The 26,792-nt window shown below is 38.3% G+C and overlaps 1 protein-coding gene across 3 annotated transcripts in view; it reads left to right on the top strand.

The window, feature by feature from the left end:
* Window positions 1–26,792, top strand: part of KLHL32 (kelch like family member 32) — a 118,000-nt gene that overhangs the window by 18,818 nt on the left and 72,390 nt on the right. For 2 of the 3 annotated variants that reach the window (XR_001921411.1, XM_018078387.2), the window contains exons 1-2: window positions 3,668–3,842; window positions 6,359–6,539. Coding sequence is in view for 2 of the 3 variants with exons in the window: in XM_018078387.2 (XP_017933876.1) it covers window positions 3,820–3,842; window positions 6,359–6,539 (204 nt within the window). In the remaining variant the exon portion in view is untranslated. Of the gene's footprint in view, window positions 1–3,667; window positions 3,843–6,358; window positions 6,540–26,792 lie in introns of those variants that run through there. The other variant, XM_008931996.3, reaches the window with a different exon arrangement.

Genomic DNA, 26,792 nt, shown 5'->3' with positions numbered 1-26,792 from the left:
CTACTTCTTGCCCACAAACAGTGGCCAGAAATACACTTGCCTGTAGGTCTTATTTATTCTGGTCATCTAATTAGTTTTAATTTTGCCTTTCAAAGTAGATTTCTTTAATGTTTAAATCAAATCTATTGTTTCAGTATAGAAGTGTTTTAATCACTCTGAGTTTGTTGTGAGGAAAAGGTTTAGATTAGATGGATCTACTTCAGAGCTCTAGCTAACTTCAGCTCCCATCACTCCTACTTAAACTTCTGAGTTTAAGGCTGCATGTGAAAATTTCTTTTATACTTAAAGCAACTTTCAGCCCAACAGTAAATACAGGCATCACTCTAATTCAAGAGTTTATACTAGAGTGGTATTAACCAGGCTTATAGAAGTTTTGACATAATTTAAGTGTGGAAAAAAGGTCCTAAGGGAGTGTGTATGTCTCCCTAATGTTGTTATACCTCATCGACTTTAACACGAACATAAGTCATATGAGAAGAATTTCACTTTGCTGCTTTTTTTGAAAACTCAGATGTTCGTTAGGAAGTAATGGAATTAGGAACCCGTGCCTTTTATTGCAGTAAGATGACTGAAGGGAATTTCAGTTTTGGTATTGGAGCACTTAGCTTTTTGCCTTTTCTAGCATTCTTAGCTTCACGGGTGTGTAACCTCTTAACACTTTTTAAAAGGTAAACTAAAGAAAAAATCTGGAAGAGCTATACTGACTGCATGGAACAGCAGCATAATTGCAACCACTAGCACTAAGATCTGCTGCTCAAGAAAACTGTCAGGGATTATTTGCTATAATCCAGCACAGTCAGCAGAAAGTGAAGGCAAATGTTCTGCAGATGTTTCTCCACAAAAAAGATGTGGAACTTTGTGATCTTGATTTCTATTATAAAATCTAGACAGAATGGCCTCTAACAGACATTGATTCTTTTAGTTGGTTTCTTCTAAATCTGATGGTTTTGTCACACGCAGGTTTTAGTCCAGAATTTTCCCTGCCCTTGGCTCTTTGTCTTTCTTTTTTCTGTGCCTTCCCCATCTTCACTCATGAGCATTCAGTCTTCTTGTCCAGCAATTAGAATTATTCCCAGCTGACCTCTGACATCTCTTCCTGTGATTGTGCTGTAGAAAAGCCCATCCCTTCTCGTCTATTTTGCCCAGATACCTATTTGATTTTAGTATTGTGTACTATTCCACTGTTTCCCTTTTGCAAAAGAAGAAAACCAAGAAACAACTGCAGCTGTCTCACCTGGTCTTCATCACCAGCTTCTTCCATGTAATTTTTGTTTCCTCTTCTGACTTCTTTCTCACTTGTCATGTTCTTCTTGGCCTCATCCAAATTTGTTTCATCATCAAAATGAAAGATACTGCCCAATTTGCTTAAAACTGCCAGAAATCTTTTGATGCCCATTTTTCTTCACAGAAGGATGTTTGCAAAAATCTTTGTTGTCTTATACTGAAGAGTGGATGAATAGTCAATTAGCCAATTATGTCAGAACGGATTAAAAGGCATCTCCTGTTCCTTCAGAGTAAAATTCTATACTTTAGTTTTGACTTAAGTGATTTGATTTTTTCTGTTCAAAAAACATGAGAACCCAGAAACTCTGTAATAAAGAATGCTCTGTTCTGCCCTTGACTCTGCTCAAGGGAGTGAGATTGGAACTAGATGATCTTTAAGATCCCTTCCAACCCAAGCCATTCAATGAGTCTGTATGGGGTAAAATTGATGGTGATTTTAGTGATCAGTTACTTTATGACTTGAATATTTTTTCAAAATAGAGAAGTGGATGTCAGTAACCTGTTGCAATGCTCTGATGTTTAGAGAAGTGCTGTGTGGTTGTACTGTTGGATACAGACTATTTTCTTTTTTCTTTTTTTTTTCTTTTCTAATTCCTGGTATTGAAAGCACCCGCTGGACATGCAGCAAGTATTTTATATTATTGTAATTATACTGGGGAGTGGTGGTGGAGGGGAAAAGACTTCTTGAAATATTCTGGTCACTGTCCTGGAGGTGTAGGTTATCTTGAAGTTTAGTTCTGCCACCCTGTGGCTGCTGAAAGCCATTCTTAGAAGGTACGTGTTTTCTTGGCTGCTGGCAGTCCCAGCCTTTTACTTTTAACTTCATGAATGCTGTTTCATGGAGAAAGTTGAGGGCCTTGTAGGTCCCATAGAGATGTATAAACTCTCTTATGTTTTTACTGAAATATATAAATACTTGTTCACTGGAAATGCCATGTAGTATTTAGACATATAACTGGTCACCTCAGTTACGCAAGGCTGTACACTATTGATCATCAGATAGTCTTTTATTTTCTTTTTGTTGAGGTCTAGGAAAAATCTTGAAAGCATACTCTGGCAAAGTAACTGAAGATTTTGGTTCATGCCAGCTGCCCAATGCCTTAAAAACTAAAATGCCCAAGAACTTTCATTCTGTCCCTTATAATGACTGTGAACTCAATCTATGGATTAGATACTATACTTTGAGAGTTCTTTGCATATTTATTGCCTAGCTTTGAGAAAGATGAGAAAATAAGTTCACAGAACAATAGAATAGTTTGGGTTGGAAGAGACGTTTGAAGGTCATCGAGTCCAGTCCTCTGCCATGAGGTGGGATCCATGAGGCCAGATCAGGATCTCAGGATCCATTTGCAATATTGTTCTCCCAGTCATTCCCTAACAATGATAAATGTAAGTAATGGCCTGCACCTTTCAGCAGGTAATTAGTATCATAGCTTAAGTGGTAGCAACAGTGGGTGGTTCTGAAAAGCTAAGCTGCTGGTGCACAATGGTACGCTATTACAGTTGTATAAAACTTCCTTTTTTCAAAGGAAAAACATGAAACAGTATACACACATCCTGGAAGCAAACGTGTTCTTGAAAGTCATCAAACTCCAACTGTGTGGTTTCCAGTTGAGTTACATGATTATATGTGGTTTTATCACTAGAATGCAACAACTTCTTGCTCAGGTGGTAGCTGAAGTAAAATATGCCTTAAGTTACACAGTTGACCATGGACCTGGAATTTATTTTATCTGAATGTCTCTTCAGAAAAAAATATTCAGAATGCTGATATATTGAGGTATGTAGAAGATATAAAGCCACAAAGAGGATGTAAAGGCATAAAATGTGTTTTTACTTGTACAGCCTGTGGCTTCATTTTATATTTCTGTGGTTTAAGATCTTAATGATTCTATGAAGTCAGATAGCAATTTGGTAGTAATAGAAAATAAACTTCATTATTCTAAATGTCTGTAGCTGATGGCCTGAAAATAATAATGACCTTTCCAGTCTCACAAGAAAATAGTTTGTTATTAATCAGAAGACTGTTTGATTTTATTTTATTGTTTTGCTGAATTTTTTTCCTGAGTGTATTGCAAACCTCTTAGACCCTTGCCTGTGAGAGATGTAAGATTTTTATAGCTGGATGTTATTCAGGGAAGTAAGTAAACACTAATACATACTTTTGACCTACTCTTCATTGAGGGATTTTTGGGACAGTTATTTTCCTCCTCACCTCTCTTCAGTTTTTTGAAATTATATGTGTTCCTGTGTTTGTAGAAAGCATACCTCAAGGACAGTAGGTGCAGGACATTCAGATGGTATGGTGAGAATTTCTAGAGAAGACTAGAGGAAAGGCCACTTTCATTGGCCAGAATTGAATACAGTCTGAAAGTTGCTTTTGAATTACATATCCTGAAAGTATTGATCTTTAAGGCTGAGGCTGTGTATGCTTTGAATTTTAACTTTCCTCTCTGTTCTCTCTTTCTAGCTGGAATGTTTGCTGCTTTCCCTACAGGGTTATAAGCTTTGATATTCAGAAGACCAAACTGAAAGATGCCATCTGAGAGGTGCCTGAGGTATAGTATTTGGTAGTGTGTAGGAAGTATTAACATTTAGGATGATGTTTGCTAAAGCATCAGTTAAAAAGGTAGAAAAAAGCGAAACTAATACTTTTGTTCATTAGATAGGAATTCACTTTATTAAATACATATCCATGTTATAATCTGCAAAATATTACTCTCTTGTTACCAATTATCTCTAGTAAAGAGAAGTGTTCCTGGGATTGACTGGGGACCCACGGCCTCTTCATATGTTATGTTGTTTATGCCTTAGTTTATACTTGGAGTTTTTGATTGTGGAATCAACTTGCATTTTACATTTATGCATCTGAATTGGTGGCTGGTGACAATTTTGGGGGTGTGTAGTGTTCCACTGTTCAGGATGTATATTGCTCTTCCAGTTGTTTAAAATATTTTCAAAGCATTCTCTCCAAACTTATTTTTCTGCCTTCCCTTCTGTCGCTTTCCCAGTGTAGCCGTTCTCATATGTATTGCCCATTGTCACAACAGAGTATTTGTTATTTATAATTTAATTACTTTCTGGAAACACTTTCAGGCAGAACACTCTGCAGAACTTATTAACTTAATTGTTTTTCTGCAGAACTTTGTAGTAGTGTGGTATGCTAGTGGTTCTGTTTTACAGAGTAGCTAACACTGATCTGGGACCTCAGAGAACTACCTGATGCTACTGGAACACCATATCATTTCAGTTCTATTCCCCTTCCCCATGCCATGCTTCTGCAGTTGAAGAGAAACAGGACTTGCTTGCATTTGTAGCTGTTGAATCTGTCAACTGATAATATCGCTACAAAGTCGTCATGTTGTGTTTAATGATTCTATGTATTTTCATTCATAAATTCCATTAAATTGCCTTGCATGCATATGTTTCATATGTTTTTAACACAAGGATTACAGGCAATTGATTTTTCATTTTGGCATTGAATTGAAAAATGGATTATGATAGAGCTCAGTTTAAAACCACAGGTGTTTTCTATTGAGTGAAATAGTCTTCTTGATGATGGTGAAAAAAGCAAGAGGAACAAAGGTCTTGCTTCACAGCACTGGGAGAGAGGCTAATAAAAACAGAAATAAAAAGAAGCCATCTCTGGGTATAATTAGCATCTTATACTTGCACTGGTTTGATTTAGTCACTTTGCTATAGAAATGACAGAAGAGAAATAACTGTTAGAAATAATTCCATTGTATTTTAGCAAGTTAGATTTCTTGATAACTGTCATTTAGAATATGAATTGGGTTCAACAAACAGAACAGCTGAACAAAAAAAGAATAATTTGAATGAGTAATTTTTAAATGTATTTAGGACATGTCCATACATGAAACCTAAACTATCAAAGAGGGGCTGAAGTTCAGGTACAGGCTATTCCACTTTGGCCAGCCTTCTTCTGGAAGTAATGTCTTAGTTGTCGTCTTTTTTAAAAAGTAGGTTGGATTAGAGCAAACAGTCTGCAAGGCAGGGCTGCAGTAGTTTAGAGATGCCCAAGGTGCAGGAGTGGGATGGGCAGAGAGTGTGTATGGATAACAAAGGAGAATATAGCAGCCACACAGCTGCTGCATAGCATATGTGTGCTGTGAATTACATGATTGTAGTGGAAAGTTGATAGGTTACTCACCCCTTAATAAAAAAAAATAATTTATATCTTCACTTTGATATACAACCAAATGACTCTTTGTAAATTCACCTTCTATAAACACATAAATTCTCTGGCAATATAAACTGGTAGTCTCACAGATTTCAAATCAATTGCATTGTTTGGTGCCAAAGAGGATTTGCCAATATGTTTGATTTGGTTCTATTTACATCAACAGTTACATTGTCTCTTCTGCTGCTGCAGAAAAGGAAGCTGCCATCAGACAGTCTTAGACTGGATTATGTGCAAATCTTTTATTCATACATGGAGATATTCAGAGGTGGAGAAAGCCTTAGCATTTTAAAACAAGCAGACGTCTTTCCCCTACCCCCAACACAAACCAGGCAATCAAAAACCTCCCACAACACTTCATAAATATGAATAACTTGAAATGGTCTGAAAACATTCAGTGGCACAGTATTAGTCTTGAACAGGCCACCTGAGACCATGATCCTTTGTTCTTTTTAGTAGAACTGATTGCATCCATCCATCCATCCTCCTTTCCACTGATGCATCAGTTGGAACCACTTAAAGTTTTCTGCAGTCCCTTAACCTAGGACCTTTATTATTCTCATTTGATTCTGAAATGATTCTGAATTAATCATGTGAGTTCAACTGACTTCCAGTACAGCAAATGAAAATCAGAATCACTGAGGTTTTTAAATATGAGTATGTAATCAGGTTTCATAATACTTTGTTATACTGAGCTCTTCTTGTGATGTCTATGCTATATTAAGATTTTTTGCCTGACAGGGGTCATGACTTTTTTTTGTTTCCAAGAATTATCAAACAATCTTGCCTTAGAAAAAGTTGTTCTGTATTTTTGACAGAATATGCTTGTTTCCTACATTTTTTTGACAGAATCTTTTCCCTTTCCCCTCTCAGTGTTCAGGAAATGCTGACAGGTCAGAGGCTTTGTCAGTCCAGCTCCCATAATGATGCTGTCCTGGCAGCCCTGAACCAACAAAGAAGTGATGGCATACTTTGTGATATTACCCTTATTGCTGAAGAGCAGAAATTTCATGCACATAAAGCAGTCCTGGCAGCCTGCAGTGACTACTTCCGAGTAAGTACAAAGACTTTTTTCTTCATATAATAATATTAAAAATTATTATTGTGGGGGACAGGAATGGTTATAGACGTCATATTGAACAAGCTTTAAATTTGAGCCTTTAGAAAATTCAGGATAATTACAATTTAGTAGAGTATATAACTTTAAATATCTGCACACATGTCGTAGGAAAGAAATGTTAAAACATTTTTTTTTAATCATTATTTATGGTAAGTCTTCCACCCCTCTTCACCCCCAACAGAGGTAGGCAATTTCTATGAATTTTATGCCTCAGTAAAGTCAGAAAGTGGAAGACTTTTTAGTAGAATGAAGAAATGTGTGTAGAACATTGGAGGCAGTTGTGATCAGAGGATTGTGAAGAGGAAACTGAGGGGAGACCTTGTCACAGTCTTCAGCATCCTCATGAGGGGAAGCAGGGGGCAACTATTGATCTCTTTATTCTCGTGACCAGTGACAGCACTTAAGGAAATGGCATGAAGATGAGTCAGGGGAGATTTAGGTTGGATATCAGGAAAAAGTTTTTCATCCAGAGGGTGGTTGGGCACTGGAACAGGCTCCCCAGGGAAGTGTTCACACCACCAAGCCTGACAGAGTTCAAGAAGCCTTTGGACAATAGTCTCAGGCACATGCTGTGATTCTTGTGGCTGTCCTGTGTAGGGCCAGGAATTGGACTTGATGATCCTGATGGGTCCCTTCCAACTCAGCATATTCTATGAGTAGAGCATGAAAGCATGGGGAGAGGGAATGTAAATTTAATCATTACTGTGAGGGTGGTAAGGCCCTGAAACAGGTTGCCCAGAGAAGTTGGGGCTGCCCCTGGAAGTGTTCAAGGCCAAGTTGGATGGGGCTTTGAGCAACCTGGTCTAGTGAAAGGTGCCCATGGCAGGGGGAATGGAACTAGGTGATCTTTAAGGTCCCTTCCAACCCAGATCATTCTGTGATTCTGTGATAAATGCAATTTAATTCAGCTTGAGAGTGGATTTTTGTAGGATGTAAATGGTTACTCTCAAAGAGGAGGCTATAGTAATTTTTTAAATGTGGTAAGACTTATTTTCAGAAACAAGTGTTTCCAAAATGTAAAGATTAAAATACTCCCTGGGAAATCTAATTCAGATACTCAGCGTGGAAAATTGAACCCAGGTGCTAAAATTGGAGTAACTGAAAAATTGAGTTTGCTAATAAGAAAAAGTATTCTACATATGAAGCAATTCTTCTAACCTTCATTATAATGTACCCGCTCAAAATGTTGGACTGTCTATTGCTCTGTAGTTGACTGGTATTTTTAAGTGTGAGTCATCCTGTTGTTAATCAGCGACTAAAGCTGAAATTAATTTGAAGGTCTATTTTCTCTGACAAAATTTTATTTAATATTTTGTCTACACTGTAATTGTAGCATTATGAACTTCTTCAAGGTGACCTTTTTGTTTTGTTACAATAGTAATACAGTGTATGACAACATACACTGTTCTATATCCTTAATTACCTGAGCAGAATTTTTATCTTCCTGTCAACTGTCTCTCACTTTTGGTTAGAATTTAGATTTAACTTATTCTGTGTATTTAGGAAATATTATTAACCTTGACGTTACTTTTTCTGTGATGGTGTTAAGACAATTGATTGCTCATTTTTTGAGCTTATCTGCATGCTTATGGTTTCTGCTACAGCATACTTTGTACTGCCATAGTTACTTCATAATGGTGCCTGGGCCCTGCTGTTACAGGAACTGCTTTGTACTTTTTTCCTTTTACTCCAGTGCACAGAGAGGGATTCTGGAGCTCTCTAGCTCTAGCAGGTGCTATATATACTTGTCAGTGATAGATATACTACCATGTTTGACTGAAATATTTTAATAAGGGTGCCATATCATTACTCCACACGTGACATTCTTTCCAGAGTTCAGTGTACAGTGTGCATAGAAACATCATAGAGTGGGCATCTGTGCCCAGCATTCCAGCAGTGAGGTACAAACAGCTTCTACTTTGGTCACTTATTGATTGACATTGAGATTTGGGGCACTGTGACTTACTGTGTTATTTCCAGTTGAGTTACTTGGTATTGGCTGGACAGTTACTACAAATTAAAATCTTAATGCCCTTAATTGCTACATAAATATTTTCTATTCAAAAAACATTAAGAGAATGATCTATGCAGCATTTAGTAATTTGATCTGCTTCTAAAGTGTTATGGTTTGGTAGGATGTATTCTTCAGACTTTATGTATCAGCTGTAAATGTGGAACCTGTGCTTCCTGAAAGCAGGCAAACAGTTTTTATTATTAACGGACAAAAATCTTTGTTAGAAAATTGTGAAATGAGTCCTATGTTCTGTAGGAGGATGGCAAAAAATTTACTATACACTGTGTTCCTGAGACTAATAATTTGGAAAACACAAGAGTTGATTAAAAAGTAATAATGTTTTATATTTAACCTGAGATTATTGATCTTTTTATATCTAGGGGGATTTTGAGCTATTCAGGTATTAATTTTTTAAGATTTAGGAGAATGATGCCAAACTTCATTCAGAGTCAGTGAAAAGAAATGAGTGTTTCCAGAGTATGATAAAAGAGGATAGAAGATTTATTTAGAATGAAATTAAAGACCATCTGAAAGTGCCAGATCTCTCTCAAATGGTCATAAAGACTAGAATCACATGCTTCAAAGTTAGCTCTTAATATTACATTATTTTAACCTAATTTTTCCCTGGATTTTCCTGGAGGAATTCTTGGGTGAAACTTGCAGATTTTCTAACACTGAAGTCATTTATTAAAAACTCATTGTCATGTGAAACTTACCTTTCACTACTTTTTTTTGAGATATAAGCACAGAACAGCAGTGAACAGGATTCTAGGAACATCAGATGTTGGAGTTGCCTTGAATAAAACTGAGATGACACAACTATATATCAATCTGACACAAAGAACTTCCCTACCATAGCTTCTGGTTTCTACAGCTCGTAGATTTGATTTTAATATCCCGGCCTACTTTCAGCTGTATCTGGAGAGGCTCTCATCTGATTCGTATGATCTCACAGGTGTATTGGGTTTGGGTGGCTGGGTTTTGGTAGCATGGGTGGCTCCTGTGAGAAGCTGCCAGAAGCTTCCCCCATGTCTGGCAGAGCCAATGTCAGGTAGTTCCAGGATGGATCTGCTGCAGGCCAAGGCTGAACCAATCAGAGCAGGTATCTGGGATAACATATTTAAGAAGGAAAAAAAAGTTACTGCACAGATGCAATTGCAGCCAGAGAAGAGCAGAGTAAGAATGTGTGAGAGGAACAACTCTGCAGACACCAAGGTCAGTGGAGAAGGAGGGGGAGGAGTGCTCCAGACTCCAGAGCTGAGGTTTCCCTGCAGCCTGTGATGAAGACCATGGTGAAGCAGCTGTGCCCTTGTAGACCATGGAGGTCAATGGGGGTTTAGAGATTCACCTGCAGCCTCTAGAGGAGATCCATGCTGGAGCAGGTGAATGCCTGAAAGAGGGCTGTGAATCCATGGGAAATCCATACTGGGAGGATCAATCCTGGCAGGGACCTGCAAACCTGTGGAGAGGAGCCCATACTGGAGCATGTTTTCCTAGTAGGACTTGTGGCCCTGTGGGGGACCCAGTGTGGAGCAGGCTGTGCCTGAAATACTGCACCTCATGGAAGAGTGACCCATGTTGCAGCAGTTAGTGAAGAATGTTGCCTGTGGGGTGGACTTGCATTGGAGAAGTTTGTGGAGAACTGTCTTCTGTGGGAAGGACCCCACCTTGGAGCAGGGCAAGGACTCCTCTCCATGAGCAGCAGTAGAAACAACCTGTGACCTTATCAAATTTTCTTTGAGGTTATAGTCTGGAGTAAAATCTTTTGCTTTTCTAAAACAAGCTGGAGTCCTGAGCTTCAGCAAAATACTTAAGGGCCAGCCTGCCATCCATTCTTCAGTTGTCTTGTAGTTCCAACTGTAAAGAAACACTGGAGTTTAAATTCTAAGCAGGAGATCCTGGTTTGGGAATTTGCCACATTTGTACACCAAAATGTTGTGGGTTTTTTCTTTAAAAAAAAAACAACAGCAAAATCTTAGGAAATTGGATACAAAGACCACAGTGAAAATACAGAGTTAAATTGCAAGATTAGACACTTGAAAATTGCGTGTTTTGTCTTCTGCTCCTACGTGACCTCTTCTTTCTGAATGTGCTAAGGAATATAGTAGTTATCTCCACACCCTAAGAGAGTACAATAAAGAATAGTAACATATATATTTTTATGAGTTCTTGTTTAAGCAACAAACAGCATTCTAGGTAAACTTTTCTGTATTGACATACTCTAATTTGCCATTTGTTTCAATCTATTGCACTGAGACAAGGCAGTTGAGTTAGTATGAGTGCATTGTGATAACTAGCAAGCCAAGTCATTTCCAATTAAAACATTCTTCTGCTTTTTTCCCCTCTGGGACCAAAATGAAGTGTTATTTCATGACTTCATTGGTAGGATTTTACAGTGTTGGCAGGTGATTATATAACCTCAAGATTTTCTTGTACAAAATGGATTGTTTTTTCAGTCAGAACAACTCCTTTCTTCGTTACTTTTCATTTGAGTAGGTTTATAGTTGCAGGACTTTGATCTTTCTCAAAAAGATTCAGATTTTACATCTAATATGAATGAACAAAATTATATCAACTATCTGGAATAGATTTTAAATTGTCAATAATATTCTGATTTTTTTTCCACAGTAAGCATGCTCAATTCTTAGAAGAATTTTTCTTATCTGAAATGAACTAGTAGATTATAATTTTGCATACAGACTTTGTACTACTGACTGTCTCAGTTGATTCTTAAACAGTTTCTTTTCCAGGGTTTTCTGTATTACCTTTCCTGCCTGTTGACAGATAGTTTCCTCCCTGGCACACAACATTGCTGATTGTTCATATTTTACAGTATACTGCATTGTTTCTTGATAACGTTAGAGAATTAATTTTTATGAACAAATGCCTGAGGTGTGAAAGACTGTATGATGCAAATGGCTTTCAAATCTTGTTATATTCATACAGAGGAAAAGGCTCTCCCTAATATATCTTAGGGATAGATCTAAAGACGTAGTTGAAAAATCAGAATTAGCTGCTGCTTTTGCAGTATAATGTGATTTTGTCTTTCAGTATTTTATCATTGATGCATCTCTACTAAACAAACAATATTTTCCATACTATTGTACCCTGAAAGTGATGCTACTTAGAAATTGTCTGTCCAGATAACCTTTAGAAATCTTAGCTCTTCCCATAGGACCAAAAGAGCTCTACTCTTCTAAACAAACACTAGTTCTACCTGAGGACCTTCCCTACACCCGAGCCACATATGGATAGGTACGGCTGTTTCTGAACTTCCTGAACAAGACAAGGAGCAATGGCCATAAACTAAAACACAAGAAGTTCCACCTCAGTATGAGGAAGAACTTCTTTACATTGAGGGTGGCAGAGCACTGGAACACGTTACCCAGGGAAGTTGTGGGGTCTCTGTCTCTGGTGTCATTGAAAACCCACCTATACACATTCTCTTCCCGTGTTACCTACTCTAGATGACCCTGTCTTGGCAGGGGGATTGGACTAGATGATCTCCAGAGGTCCCTTCCAACCCTAAGGATTCTGTGATTCTGTAACCAACAGACTAACTTTCTAGCTTGAGCACTAGAAGAAGAATTTTTGTACTAAGAGTCAGGCTCACCAATAGGCTTGCTTTTCCTTGGCCCTCTTGCTTGAATCCTTACAAGCAATACACAGGTTTTTCCCAAACTAGTTGTTTGGAAATATGACAGTACAATTGTAAAGATGTCAGATGAACATTCCAGAGTTGGCAAACCATGCATCCTGCTATGATTCCTTGCATCTTTTGCTCTCACTGATAACTTACATGACAATTGAAATATTTTCCATGAAATACCAAGCTCCCTTTCTGCTACCGTCATGATTTATGCAAAATTAGTAATATCCCAGCTATGTGGCATCTCTCATTTACTTATACACCCTTGCCATCTTCTTACTCTTAACATTCTTGCCCACAATCTGAGAAGCCTTAAGACTTTTAACCAATTAATTTCATATTGTCCTATGCCATTCTCCATTGTCGAAGCCCTTAATTCAGAAGCAGTTTCCAATTGCTCTACAAAACTTCAGAGTATCGTATTTGTAGAATATTCTCATTTACTGTCACACCAGCAGTATTCTTGTATAAGAACTTTGATAAAGATGTCTCTATTAAATATGCTTACACGTCTCTATTAAATATGCTTAATAAGATAAAAATTTCCTCCTTAATTCTCTGTTTAATCTCTCTTGTGTTTTTTGTTTGTTTGTTAATGCATTCTTCCTATGTAAAAATGCTAACTGCAAACTTGGGAAGGAATATAGTCTTAGTAGTGGTTTCAGGCTTGAGATTATTGAAATTGTAATGTTCACTACTATACAGTGATGCTGTAAGAAATCTGAGGGCTATTTTGGCATGCTGTCTAACTGTTTAGCATTGGTTTTAAACTCTCCTACACATGAAATCAGCCAAACGTGCCAACACATGGATCTGAGTGATGCCAACAATGCACAAGGTATTTGAAGATTCACAGTGGTGTCTAGTGCTGTGAACATGTTACTTATACACCACCTGTTGAGAATGAGAACTCAATGCTGTTTGCTTCCCATTAGAAAAAAAAGAAACTTGCTTAAATTAAGAGAAGGCCTGGGGAAAAAAATATAAGTTATACTACTAGCATAACATAAATGTTTAAATACAAATTAGAGTTTTTCTACTTATTATTCAATAATCTAGTTACAGTTGAGTGTGAAGAAAGCTGCACATTTCTTTACTTCTTAAAATATTGTTTGATATAAGCACTTCAGTACTTTGACTAAATTTAATCAAAGCCTTGGAAGTAATATAGCATGGGCGGGTGTGAAGTGTCTTATTTATCTGAACAAACTGTTTTTTACTTCTGGAGTATATACAAAAATGGTTTGCAAATGTATTAAAGATTTTAAAATAAATAATATTCTTTCAAAATGAACAAAGTAAGGAAGTGGATCTGGTTAATTTTACTTTGTTCATCCTTATCTTTGCAATTAATGGGTTTTTATTCTATGAGGCTCTTAAGCATTTTTTGTTTGCTGCAGGCAGAATTCCCAGAGCTCAGGAGTGTGGGTGTTATCAAAAGCATTTAGAAGGATATTCTCTTTTCTGAATTCTGTGTTCAAATTCCCAAAAGTTGTTATGCTGTCCTAGTAAATATGTTTCTGTTGCAGTTCTTATAGTTCATAAATGAATTCATTGCAATTCTACCAGTGTTGGGTGGTAGACAATGTGGTGTCATATCATCTTGATTTTTTTTTCCTTTTCATTTTTTGAAGTGCCTGTATGGTAATTAAGTGCATTGTGGTTAAGTATGGCAGAATCAATTCTGCAGTTAATGAAATAGGCCATTGGAGACTGTGGCTCACTGTCTCAAATTAGACTAGTGTGATAACAACATGTGGTGTTTGGCTACTGTTCAGTTGATGCGTTTTCTCAGTTTAATACCGAGACAGAAAGGAATCATTGCAGCTATGTTGTTGTAGTTGCCGATTTTCTTTACAATCTTCTTTGCTCACTCCAGGCTACCTCAGTTTAATTTTGCAGTGCTGCCATAGCAGCACATTCAGGTGTTCTGAAGTTGGGCTGGGCTCAGCTGTAGTTTCTGTGTTGCTAAGTGTTTGCCAATGGAAAGCCAGTTTATTGGGGCAGGCCTGTGGCAGAGAAGTGTTTCATACCTGTTTTCTTCGCAGTCCCTATAGTCTGTTGAAGAGGTCTGATGTTTCAGAACACTGTTGGACAGAGCAGACACTCTTCTATCTCTTGTAGTGTCTGACACTATCTTCCTACACAACCTCAGGAAAATTTAAAATTATTCTGTGGGTGTAGTGAAGCTAAAAACACCCAAGGGAATTACTTGGGCAGCATATCACTTTTAGCTTCAGTGACTAGGACCCACATACCATTTTAATAACACGAGAAGTATCCAACAAAAGAGATGAGTGGTGAAGAGCTAAAACCACAATCCAGTGGTTTCACTGTACATATAGTTGGTGTTAGGAAGTTTTAAGGCTCTTAAAATATCATCTGTCATCTCTTCAGTTGTACCGTCAGAATCACAGAGAATCATCAAGTCCAATCTTTAACCCTGCACAGGAACATCCCCAAGAGTCACACCCTGTGCCTGAGAGTATCATCCAAGCGCTTCTTCAACTCTGTCAGCTTGAAGCTGTGACCATTTCCCTGGGGAGCCTGTTCCAGCACCCAACCACCCTCTGGGCGAAGAACCATTTTTAATATCCAACCTAAACCTCCCCTGACACAATTTCAGGCCATTCCCTCAAGTTCTGTCACTGGTCACCACAGAGAAGAGATCAGTGTCTGTCCCTCTTCTTCCCCTCGTGAGGAGGTTGTAACTGCAGTGAGGTCTGCCCTCAGTCTTCTGCAGACTGAACAGACCAAGTGACCTCAGCCACTCCTCACAGGGCTTCCCCTCAAGGCCCTTCATCATTTTCATTGCCCTCCTGTGGACACTCTAATAGCTTAATATCTTTCTTATATTGTGGTGCCCAAAACTGCACATAGTATTCCAGGTAAGGCCACAGCAGTGCAGAGCAGAGTGGGACAATCCACTCCTCGACTGGCTGTTGATGCTTTGCCTGATGCCCCCCAGGACACAGTTGGCCCTCCTGGCTGCCAGGGCACTGCTAACTCATCTTCAACTTGCCATCACCCAGGACCCCCAGGTCCCTTTCCATGGCACTGCTTTCCAGCATCTCATTCCCCAGTCTGGATGTACATCCAGGGTTTCCTCATGCATTCCAGTGCAGAATCTGGCACTTTCCCTTGTTGAACTTCGTCATTGGTGATTGCCCAGTCCTCTAATTTGTTTAGGTTTCTCTGCAGGGCCTCCCTTCCTTCGAGGTAGTCAACAGCTCCTCCCAGTTTTGTGTTATCTGCAGACTTGCTTAGTATCTCTTCCAGTCCTGCATCCAAGTAATTTATGAAGATGTTGAAGAGCACAGGGTCCAAGATGGAGCCCTGTGGAACCCCACTAGTGACAGGTCACCAGTCTGATGTTACCCCATTCACTATTACCCTCTGTACTTGACTCGTGAGCCAATTGTTCAGCCACCCCATGATGTGTTTATCCAGCTGTGTGCTGGACCTTTTGTCCAGAAGGATCCTGTTGGAGACAGTATCAAAAGCTTTACTGAACTCCAAAAAGATGGCATCAACTGGCTTCCCTTGATCAACTAGGTGGGTTATCTTGTCATAGAAGGAAATCAGACAATGTAGTCCTTCATGTGAAGCAAGCTCCCTCCAAAAATGAGCTATCTGCTTTTTATACAATTAACTGATTACGTCTACGTAGACAGGTGTGGCCAGCACTGCCCAGCTAGAGGCTCTCAGTCCCACCCCCTGGTTATGCAAGTGGCATTACTTCTGCGCATGTGTGGGTACTTTGGAATTCCCCACCCGCATACCCAGTATGCCTCAGGGGTCTTTCTTAATTGAGTCGGTGGGTTTACTTCATCCTCGTCAGTCTCTCCTTCAAGTAACCTTGAAAGGCGATTAGCCAATCGTAGAACACCAATTAAATATATTTATACAAGATTCTCCCTCCAAGGAAAAAGTTCCCATTTTATCAGTGCTTGGTGGGGAAAGGATACACTCTCACAGGTGGCTGGGCCAAACACAGACCAAAAGTATCAACATCCCTGATACAGCTGGTCAAATGGAAGCTGTGCAGGATGCTTGATAAAGCTCGTTGCTCTCCTCTGAAGCTTTTCCAGGTCTAGTATATGTTTTGTGAGGTGAGGGTAAAAGACTTTTATGCAGTAGGCAAAATGTAGATTTCTACATGGGCATAGGGTTGATTTCTGTTTTGTTCTCTCTTCCCTAAGAATTTCTAAGTTTCGATTACCTTCTTTTTTTTTTTTTTTGTTACTATTGCTAAGTGCAGGGATGATTTTTTTTGTTAAACTCATATGCTAATTTTTATAGCCACCATTTTAGAAGCCAGCTGCTTATCTAATACAATCCTTGGTTTATCACAGCTTATCACTCTCTGCCCAGGCCTTTACTACCATTGAGGCTTTGCCTCAATGGACTTTCTAGCTGCACTGCTCTTGCCCTTTTCCAGTTCTTCTCTAGTATGTTAAAGAGTCCACACTGAGGTGCTCCACTGGGATCATGACTCCCTGTGAAAACTGTCCCGGTCTCTTCTTGCTCACCATTTTATGTATTCAGTCACTTATTCAGGCAAAGATCTCTCCTCTTTTCTCTCCTGCTTAGTTTGCCTTCCAGGCATTTAAAGGCCTCTGTCAAAAGCTTACTCTTCACCATTAGGTTGCATCTATTCCTTTAATATGTATAAAAACAATTATGTTTTTGTGTGTGTGTATGCCAAAACCAAATTAGAAATTAACATCTCCTTGGACATGTGCAACATTCTCAGCTACTGATGAAATAACTTGGCCTCCCAGGGCCACGGAGTACCAGCTATGTGAATAGGCAACAAATGTACACAAAGCCCATTTTATATAAAAATTACAGAATATTAGGACACCTTTGGAAATGTCCATCTGCATTTTCAGAAGCTCTCATACCTGGCACTTAATCATGTACCTTGTCAGGGTTAGATTTCAACCAAGGAGTAGGTCTATAGAATTTGAGGGAATAATTAAATGAATATCATCGTGGTCTGTTAGTTTGGAAGGGTTTTGTTTGTTAGAGCTGAAGGAAAAGGCAAAGGATAAATGAGCATGGTCAAATGCAGACTACTAAAAATAAAATGAAGAGATGGTTTTATAGAGGCATTTGTTCCAGAGGAGATAGCTGATGGAGAGTAGAGCACAGCTGCTGCTGAAAACTACTGTGACAGATGACTGCAACATTAACACAAGCTTGGTTAGTCAAGTCATTCTTTTATTTCGCAAATTGTTAGTGCTTGTTTACTTTTTTAGGTTTTTATCAGTAGAGGATATGAACAAACCAAAGAAAAATAGCTGGTTTTATTACTTTGCCTTTGTATAAAACAGTTTAATAAATATGGGGATGGCAATTAAGGGCCATACTTCAGCAAAATTGTGCTGTATTCTTAATGGAAAGCAAGATTTATAATTATAATGGAAAATAGGATTTTTTTAAAGGATGTGAAAGTTGTATAGTTCAAACTCTCATAAAATTGGCCAGATATGAAAGGTATCTAGTGCAAACCTTCATAAAATGAACCATTTAAAATTTCAGCATCAGATTCCTCACATAATAAGTATGCTTTCTAGTTATGATGCAGAATGGAAGTAATTGCCACAGTTTATTATTGCTTGGAACATTTGGATGTCAGTGTCTAATGACATTCACATCACATTATAAATGGCTTCTTAGGAAGCTAATTATAATAACGACTAAGATTGTTACTCAAGTTCTGGTAGATTAAGCCTTGCTGTACAGCTATTTGGTTAGAGTTCATATGAACTGAGCTGGGAACTTGTCTCGATGGTATTGTATGAAGTATGTTTTTAAAAATAAGTCCCTTACAGGTGTCCAAGCTTTGATCATGGTTTTTCCTAGGGGAAAAAAAATTGCAGGAAGCTTTGTCTCTGTGAGTGAAATGTATTGTGATAGTTAAAATACTAGTTCAAGAGCTAAGTGACTTTTATTCCAATTTTATTTTGGGCTTGCTTTTGATATCACTTGCTAAAATCATCAAAGGACGTGAACAATAGGCTTATGCATTCATTGGGAAGCATTAAAGCAATTTAAGCCAAAATTTGCAAATGTGACTCATCCTTTTCTGTGCTTGACTGGAAATGCTGGGAAAAAAATCTAGTTTTAGTTATGCTGCTTCCTTTATTTTCCAAAAAACAGACCTGCTTATGAGTGGCTGTTGTTAGGACAGACTGTACATTACTGGAATGTTATGCAGTGCTTTGCATGGCACTGTTCTTACAATTCAGTTTTCTTGCTTCTACCATAAAATAAAAAGTAATTTGATATTCAGGACCACCTGCAATGACTTATTAATTTTAAAATATTGGAATTAATAAGGTTACTGTAGCTGTAGTAGTTCACAGTTATTTCTTTTTATTCTGATACAGGTTTGCACATGGAAATTGTAGAATTATTTTGTTTCTATAATACTACTTGAACAAATTTTGAATATAGGTCTTTTTAGTGATGACTCAGCAACTCATTAGCAGTAGCATGATACAGTCTTCCTTTTTCCACATGTCTTAAATTATGTTCATGCATCTAAGCAGAGATTTGGGGAAGACACATTACACTATTAAAGTGACTGTGAAAACATGAATTACATTTAATGAAGGTTTAAACAAGGATATAAGTTATTAGCAACAAATGCTTTTTAAAAAAAATTTACTTTTAAGTTTTTATTTTGACTTGAAACGAAGACCCTGTGCCTTGTTACAGTAAAGAAAATGACTTTGTTTTTGGTGGAATACCCACTATACAATCAGGAAAAAATATTGCATCCTTAGGTTCTCTAAAGTGTAACATAGTTTTTATTTCAATTTTCATTACTTATTCGGGCTGTGTAATTATGTATCACTGTCTGACATTGACATACTAAAAGAAACACCAAAGGTTCAGTGAAATTTGTTTTGCTAACAGTAATATGTGACACTTAAGCACTGGGAATAAAATTGTATAATTTGCTGCTCAGTTTTTGCTTTAACTATATATTCTCTTAAACTGTGAATGATAGCTGACCTTTTCATTTTATAGGATTCGTTTTAGTTGCTTGGCATATGCTTAAAACCAATATTTAGGTAGATTTCATTGGGCAGATGAGTTACTGCAGGCTCAGTTATCAGTGACTGATGTTTTGTGACATTTTCTCTGGGAATTTATATAGAACTTTTTCAGAAGAATCATATAATGAGCCTCTTAATCATGCTTCACGCAATTGGTATTGATGGATATGTTTTTCAGTGTGCAAGAGACTCCAGAGGACGTGGCTGATGATTGATTTAGGATAGATAGGCTTAAATTGGGAGGGAAACAAAGCTAGTTATGAGAAGAACAGAGCACATTTTTACATGTTGTAAAGAAACATTCACATATTAAATTGTTTATTTGGATAAGTATACATTGCACATCTAGAACACAGTTGATATTTAATGTGGACATTGTTATCTGTCTAAGCAGTATTTTGACTCCTATTCATACATTCTGAATATTTTCTTTTTTGTTGCAATAGGTGAAAAGAAGAAAGAAAAAATTATATTGCTTACACAATGAAGGATTATATTTTCTTAACATGAAGTTAAGAAAACCTAAAGGTTAATTCAGGAGTAATGCAACAAAGTAGATTAAATAGATTATGTTTTATTTATTTAATACTACTGTTACACAAACAGGGAATTGCTATTTTTAATACAAACTGCAAAGTATAATGTTTTGTCATGAAAAAGTTTATAGTCCAAATAGATAATCTCAGGACTGGATACTTAGAAGTTTGAGTGACCTGTATACAGATAAGTTTAGGTCCCAAATCAGAAAGAGTGCATGACTGAGCTCTTCCATTGATGCCAGTAATATTTCTCACAGGCTGAAAATTACACATGAAATAAAAAAAAAGCTTCATTTTAAAAAAATAAAATAATCTATTTTAATTTATGGTAAAAACTTTTTTTCCCCATAACATTTGACCAGGGTGCTTACAATATAGTTGATAATAAGAAGGAAAAGTAGGAGTGAGTTTTTAGTACAGAGCTCTGTAGTGACTTAGAGGTGAGAAAGCTCACGTGCACTGAACTTAACTTGCTCTTAGTTCCTCTTGACTTCCTGGGTGTTTGTCTCTTTGCCTGTGGTGCAATGAAAGGAACTACAAGAATGCTGGTTCACCCTGTGCCGACTTTCCACTCTCCTTATCTGGTAGTGATTGTGAGGAAGTGCAGAAAATGCTTGTGCACTTTACAGTAGAGAATGTGTTATATTCCTGGACAGCCACCCAAGAACAACAGCTGAAGGTAAAGGCAGGCTCTTGCACATCAGTTGTGAAAGCTTTCCACTGCCAGTCAGTTGAGGATGAAAGATGACAGGCTAAGCCAAGGGGCGAGATGGACTGAGTTGAGGTATTTGCATTGTATTTTGTAAAAGAAGCTTGGCCTTGCTGAAACTCTATGAACATCATGTGAATGCAGCTTTTAATGGAGGTGATTCTAAAGTATCCCAGACCTTTAATATTGTGCTTGCTGCCTGCTGTTAAGTCTGACGTTGAACAAGAGTTTATGAAGGTTAAAGCTATGCATTGTTGGGGACTTCCAAATGTTCATCTTGTGTTGTGGTGGACTTGGATCTAGGGCTGTTGGTAGTCACTAAATTAATGTTTGAGAAAACAGAGGGAGGAAATTTGGAAATGTTGCTGTTTGGGTTACTGTATTGCTGTAGTAAGCTCAGCTTACTTGCTGGTTTTTGAAAGTTTAGATTCCTTTTGAAAGTTGCATTTAAAATTGAAACAAACAAAAATGGATAATGATGAATATCTGTTCACAATCTTGCTGAGGGAACTTTGAGATATTTTAGAGGTTATTGCTACACACTGGAACCATGTACTTTACTCCTAGAAGAGTCAGGGTATTTCTTGAAGGCAGTAATTTAAATGGTCATTTATTTGCTCATCTCCAATTTGGAACATATCAGAAAAGCTGAGTAGTGGCTGATGTAGTTGAAGTAATGGATGAGCATAAGAAGATCAAGATAGGCAAACTGAAGGCATTTTGTGTGGATTCAGCCTCTCATCATTTGTAATCTATAATTTTTTTCTTTAAAGAGCCACTCACCTAAGGATTTTTAATCTGGAAATGACTTCATGTGAGTTGAGAAAAGTAAAAGAAAACTTTGCTTCCCGTGACAAATTACTATGTGCAAGAACCAAACTTACAGGTGCAAACATTTCTAAGATTATTATTGCTGTCATTGTAGCTTTCATTCAACATCTTCAGGAAGTTCTTCTGTTGTTGTAAAATGAATACACACAAAAGACACAGTTCACACATCTCTTCAACTTTAATTCCTCAGTTTGCTCAACCCTTTACTCTTAAGATTAAAGTTTTCACCTGTTTTAAGCATCTAGGCTAAGCTAAGTGTTTAGGCTTCTTTTACAGTCAGAGTAAAAAAGAATACCTTATCCCACTAATGTCTCTATCTTGGAGTCTAAACATGTCTATTTCTATCTATTGATCTGTCTATCTAGTGATATAAAACACTTTTACTTACTTTTGTTATACAGCTACCTAACTTCAGATACTGTTATTGCAGGCCCTGATGACAATTTCCTTTCATTTTCTCTCAAGTTTCCAGGTGTTTTACCAATTTTCCTTGTACTTGGTACTTACCCAATGTATCATATTATTGGTCATTTAATGATTTTAATAATTCCCTTAAACATCTCTTAAGCGTTAAACAGGTTTTATGCAGATTTAAATTAGAATCCAGTGGTTACCTCAGTGTTCAAATATTAATTTTTTTCAAAACTTTCAGCAGAAAACTTTTAGAAGTTCAATAGTAAGAATTCCAGCTCATAGCAGTAAGTTACTTAGGATTTCAGTCGCCGCATTTTTTTGACAGCATAATCATTTGTTCTTTTTATATCCATTTTCCTGTCTCCTGACACTGTGTATGTTTTGGTTCTGTTTCTTGCCTTTAAAAGGCCACTAGGCTGGGTGGAATTCACTGACAGTTTGCTTGTGTAAACTATCTTACAACTTGGTTTAAGTTGTTTTGTGATTTACTGTTTGCTGTGACTGACATGGCTGTAAGACTGATATGTTCAAATGAGGAAAAGCTCATTACTCTCATGGGTATGGAACATCTGAGTAAGTAAGAAAATAACTCAAAGGCAAGGATCAATTCTGGATCTCACCATTGTAACAGTGAGCAATTTGTATTTTGGGGATTTTGAATATCATCTTATGTGTCTGTTACCCTGGTGCCTGTTCTTCCAGTTATATGTTGTGAAGGAGTCTATATATATATTGCTGCAGTGCTGCCTGACTGATAAAATCAATGTATCCAGACATTTGAACAGTAATACATTATTCTAATTTGATAGTATTTTACAGCTGTCTTGCATTTTGCTTCTGAAAGCTAAGCAACAACATGTTGCCATGCTGAGCATGGGAAGTTAGACACAAAGACTGTGCTAAGGATCTTTTACTTGGGCTCTTCTGCCTGGTTACATCAGATCTCATCACATCTGGGCCTCTACACCCTGTGGTTTTGTGCCACTCAGTTCTGAGCTCTTGTCTTTTGTGTTCTATGTTTGCAGAAGAAAACATTTTATAAAGGTACCTTTGGCTGCTGAGGGCAAAGTTGTGAAACTACAAGTGCGCTCTGTATTAAATGCCCACCAACTTGCCACGTTACTTTAAAGTCAAGTTTTCAAGAGTCTGAGAATTTTTTTTTGTTTGAATATTTTTATCCAAGAATTGTGTGTTTTGTTTTCTTTTTCCTTTGGGTATAGTTCTATAGCTTTGTTTCTGATTCAGCCCAAGATTCGAAGAAGAATGGAGGGTTGATTCCTCCCTTCCTCCAAAAAGAGGAGCTAATAAAGTGTCAGTGAGCACCACAAAACTAAGGCCATCCAAATTTGTAGCATCTGTTTGCTTTACTTATGTAAAATCTTAACTGAAATAGCAGAATTTAAAGAATCAATTTATTTACCACAACGTTGGCTAATTATATGATTGGATGGCAGAACAAGATCTGGATATTTAAAGGAACTGGAAGAAAAGATAAGTCGTTACATCATTGGGTTTTATTATAAAAGGAATCTTTGATTAACATTGGCAATTTGTACTGCCCGCTCTCATGAAGGTCTTGAAGGGGAAATGAGCCATTTTCAAAGAGATTTTATTTTGTCCAAGTGGAAATGTTTTAAAATAAGGTATAATAGCATTGTCGAATGAAGTCAATAACTAACATGATTAACATTTCATGCTTAACCAAATTTGGTAACTTTTCTGGTAAATTTGACTTATAATTGTGCACTTGTCCAGATATTTTGTATTTACTTTGTTTTTCCTGTCTTGTCACTTCTGCATCCACCTGAGACATTTATCTTATTGCCTTGTTTTTAACGTACCCAGGGGAAAAATAAAGTAGGCTACTAGCCTTGCATTAAAAGCATGACTGATGGATCTCTTTAAGCTCACAAAACCTCAGAGTGTTTTCAGAGATGCATCTTAAATTAGAGTTTGACAGCCCAACCATAACTCATTCTCCAGGTATTGGTGAAGTCTCAAACTATGATTTAATGATTCACATTTTTTTGCAGTTAAAACTACAATATTCAAGTACCGTAGAGCAAATTAAAAACTGAGTTTGAATTCAATTTCCGCCTATGTTAGAACAGATTTTTTTCATGCTGGATTAAACCTTAAAACTACAAAGCTGAGAAGGAAATTTGCCTGCTGGTGAAGGCAGTATGGATCACTGAGCAGTACTAAGTTCATCTAAGTGGCGGACTACTTTCCTGAAGGCTAATCCAGTTCAGCTGAATGTGAACTGTCTGAGGACCATTGCAGACCTTATCTTTCAATCTGATTCTTTGGCCTTGCCTCCTGAAAATAGATGTAGTTCATATTTAGTATCAAAAACCTTCACGGAATACTTGAGGGTATTATTTGAGAAAATGAAGTCTGAATAGCAGATGGCATCACATCTACGATGGAATGACTACCTCAGTGGACAAGGGAAGGGCTACAGATGTCATCTATCTGAACTTCTGTAAAGCCTTTGACATGGTCCCCCACAACATCCTTCTCTCTAAAGTAGAAGGAGATGGATTCAGTGAGTGGACTGCTGGATGGATAAGACAGTGAGTCAATGGCTCAGAGTCCTGATGGACATCAGTGACAAGTAGTGTCTCTCAGGGGTCCATATGGAGACCAGTGTTATTTAATATCTTCATCAATGACACAGATAGAGGGATCGAGTGCACCCTTGGGAAATTTGCAGATGACACCAAGCTGAGTGCGGCAGTTGACACACCTGAGTGATAGGATGCCATCCAGAGGGGCCTGGACAATCTTGAGGAGTGGGCCCAGGGGCATCTCATGAAGTTTAACTAGAGCAAGTGCAAGATGATGCACCTGATTTCAAGCCCTGGTTTCAATACAGGATGGAAGATGAACAGATGTAAAGCAGCCCTGCTGAGGTGGAAGAGCAGCTGGACATGAGCCAGCAATGTGCACTTGCAGCCCATAAAGGCCATTGTGTCCTGGTCTGCATCAAAAGCAGTGTGGCCAGCAGGATGAGGGAGGTGATTCTGCCCCTCTACTCTGCTCTGGTGAGACCCCACCTATAGTGCTGCATTCAGCTGTGGGCTCCCCAGCATGGGAAGGACACTGACCTGTTGGAGCGAGTCCAGAAGAGGACCACCAGGTTGATCAGAGGGATGGAGCACCTCTCCTATGAAGAAAGGCTGAGAGAATTGGGTTTGCTCAGCCTGCAAATAAAAGGCTTTGGGGTGACCTAATTGTGGCTTTCCGTTAGGTAGACAGAGCCTACAAGAAAGCTGGAGAGGGACTTTTGACAAGGGCATGTAGTGATAGAACAAGAGGGAAGGCTTTCAGTTTAACTGAAAGAGGGTAGGTTTAGGTTAGACATTGAGAAGAAATTCTTTACTGTGAGGGTGGTGAGGCACTGGAACAGGTTGCTCAGAGAAGTGTTTAAGGCCAGGTTGGATGGGGCTTTTGGCTAGTCTAGTGGAAGGTGTCTCTGCTCACAGCAGGGAGTTGGAACTAAATGATCTTTACAATCCCTTTCAACCCATATGTACCAGGGTGAATTTATGCTGATACCTTTAGTCTGTGTTTGGCCCTGCCACCTGTGAAAGCTTTGCTCTTTCCCTTGCCAAGTTATGGGAAAACAAACACTGATAAACGGGAAGAGAGTGCTTGAAGAGAGCTTCTTGTATAAACTGTTTTAATTGGTATTCTGTGATTGGGTAGTTGTCCTCCAAGGTTGCTTGAAGGAGAGATTGAGGAGGAGGATGATGAAGTACGCCCCCAGACTCATTTGGAAAAGACCCCCCTGAGTGCAGTACGCAGGCACAGGGAAAGCCACGTGTGCGCAGAAGAGATGCACTTACATAACCAGGAGGTGGGACTGAGGGCCTCTGGCTGAGTGGTGCTGGCCACACCTGGGAAGTTGTGGCCACTCAATTAAATGTATAAAAAGCAGATAGCGCTTTCTTGCGGGAGAGCTAACTTCACGCCAAGGATAATGTTGCCTTTTGGCGGGGATGCCTGCCAGTTTGTGAACTTACTGACTCTCCAAGGATGCAGCTTCTGCCATGGGTAATTATAGGCATGCTAGGTCGGTAAGATAACTTTATGGGCAACAGCTGGGTAACTGGGGAGGTCGTACTGGGGGCTTATTTCTCTCCTCCTCCCTCCCTTTTGGGTTTGTTTGTTTTGTTGGCCACCTCTTGGTAATAAATATTGGTTTTTGTTAAGCTTTTAACGGTGTCTTGGTTTCAAATTTCAGTATGGTTTTGAACCCTCCCTACTACACCATACCATTCTATAATTCTGTGCAAAGCCGTAGTCTTGTTGCTTACTGGCAGTGCAGTTCTGATAGCCCATTGCACCCTATGTCTGTAGTGGAAAATAAGGTGAATGAGGGCTTGTTTTCTGGCCCTGAAAGGGACTGGCATAGCATGACTTGTGATAATATGGCTAAACATCTGCAAACGGGCTGGCTTTATCTAGGCTGCCTGTTTGGAACAGCTATGGCTTGAGTTATCCCCAGGACCGTAATCTGGGCATTGCCTGGGAGAATACTGGTTGGCAAGGATCAGAGCTCTTCTGGAGGCTGTGTTTGTTAAACACTCTGGATGATTATGAACAGTGACTGAGCTAGTGGCCTGATCCTGCTGAGTTTACTGTTAGGTGTAGTAATAAAGCTTGTGTAAAGACAGTGTTGGAACCTGCGTTAAAATAATCTCCTAAACATAAAGTTAGTAAGTCTACACAGAAGAGGTCATATAGAAATATGCCTGATCTACAGATGAGATTCAGTTAAGTGTTTCTCTGTTAAACTTAACTCATAGTGTGGAACATCATCTCTTAATCAGAATAAAACCTGTATTAGTAACCACACTGTCTTTTCATGGTTCCTATGTACAAGTTGATAGTGTACAGCCTATTACTGTAGCATAGTTGGAGAATGCAGAGCATCTTGTATCACTGAGCAT

The sequence above is a fragment of the Manacus vitellinus genome, unplaced genomic scaffold (genome assembly GCF_001715985.3).
Source record: "Manacus vitellinus isolate BGI_N305 unplaced genomic scaffold, ASM171598v3 scaffold_4_pilon, whole genome shotgun sequence".
Lineage (NCBI taxonomy): Eukaryota > Metazoa > Chordata > Aves > Passeriformes > Pipridae > Manacus > Manacus vitellinus.
Note: the sequence above shows the minus strand (reverse complement) of the source record. Positions and strands in the feature narration are given on the sequence as shown.